At 41.2% G+C, this 1,040-nt stretch overlaps 1 protein-coding gene across 1 annotated transcript; it reads left to right on the plus strand.

The window, feature by feature from the left end:
* Positions 1 to 395: 395 nt before the first annotated feature.
* Positions 396 to 768, plus strand: LYRM5 (LYR motif containing 5). The gene is made up of 2 exons (XM_009082503.1): positions 396 to 440; positions 553 to 768. Exons 1-2 carry the CDS (start codon positions 396 to 398, stop codon positions 766 to 768), a joined length of 261 nt encoding a protein of 86 aa, XP_009080751.1.
* Positions 769 to 1,040: the final 272 nt, after the last annotated feature.

Raw genomic sequence — 1,040 nt, forward strand, 5'->3', positions numbered from 1 at the left:
ATATGTATATGTTTCTTCAGCAGAGCACAGCTAGAGAAGCTGCCAGGACTGTAAGATGTGAGAATGTGCTGCTCATCAGCTGCTAAGTGGCACAGTAGGTGAAAGTCTTGGGATATTTCTTGTTTTCTGTTTGAGGTGGGAAGGGAGAAGAGCAAGGGAAGCTAAATAGAATATAGAGTAGGAAGCCAAAAGTAGAAGAGTCAGAGTAGAGCCAGAAAATAAGGTAAAGGAGAGGAAATGTGGCTCAGTAGGATACAGGAGTCCTAGGGGGGATGAGGCTGGGGTTTACTGACTCCCAGGGAAGGCTAATGTCAAACTGATTATCCTTTAGGTAAAAAAAAAAAAAAAAAAAAAAAAAAAAAAAAAAACCAAACAGAGTTCACCGAAATGTGAGAATGGCCAATTCTTTAAGAGGTGAAGTGGTGAAACTGTACAAAAATGTAAGTGTCTTAAATGCAAAAATGTGTCTTAAATGCCACTAACACTTAACCAGAAACTAAACCCCTTTTCACTGCACATTTGCTAAGCACAAATTGTTCTTTAATCTCCAAGCTGCTGTACCTCGGCAAGGAATATCCCAAAGGAGCAGACTACTTCAGAAGCCGTCTGAAAGCAGCTTTTCTGAAGAACAAAGATGAGAAAGATCCTGAGAAAATCAAGCAGCTAATTGCACGTGGAGAGTTTGTTATAAAGGAGCTGGAGGCTCTCTACTTCCTGAGGAAATACAGAGCCATGAAGCAGCGCTACTACAGCGATGACGAGCGCTGACTGTGCTGGGCCCTTCACGTGTAATGATACAGAGCCATAAAAATTGACAATAAAAGAGCTGTAACCTCAAAAGAAACAAAATGTAAATCCTTCCAACCCCTCTAAAGTACAAATTAGGGCTTTGCTTCCCACTCAGCAGTCACTTGAAGGGTTTGGGTTGTGTAGTTTGTGGGTAATAAATGAAACTTTCATGGGTAATAGGTTTTCCTCAGCTGCTTTTGACCTCCTTGAACTGAAACTTGCATGAAAAGATTTTGCAGGAAAGTGGTTGC

Source organism: Acanthisitta chloris, unplaced genomic scaffold (assembly GCF_000695815.1).
Source record: "Acanthisitta chloris isolate BGI_N310 unplaced genomic scaffold, ASM69581v1 scaffold14019, whole genome shotgun sequence".
Classification (NCBI taxonomy): Eukaryota; Metazoa; Chordata; class Aves; order Passeriformes; family Acanthisittidae; genus Acanthisitta; species Acanthisitta chloris.

Bases quoted from the DNA above. Each gene is read 5' to 3' on its own strand.
- LYRM5 (XM_009082503.1), top strand. From the start codon at position 396: ATGGCCAATTCTTTAAGAGGTGAAGTGGTGAAACTGTACAAAAAT. The intron at 441-552 runs GTAAGTGTCTTA...TTAATCTCCAAG, and splicing joins TGGTGAAACTGTACAAAAAT to CTGCTGTACCTCGGCAAGGA.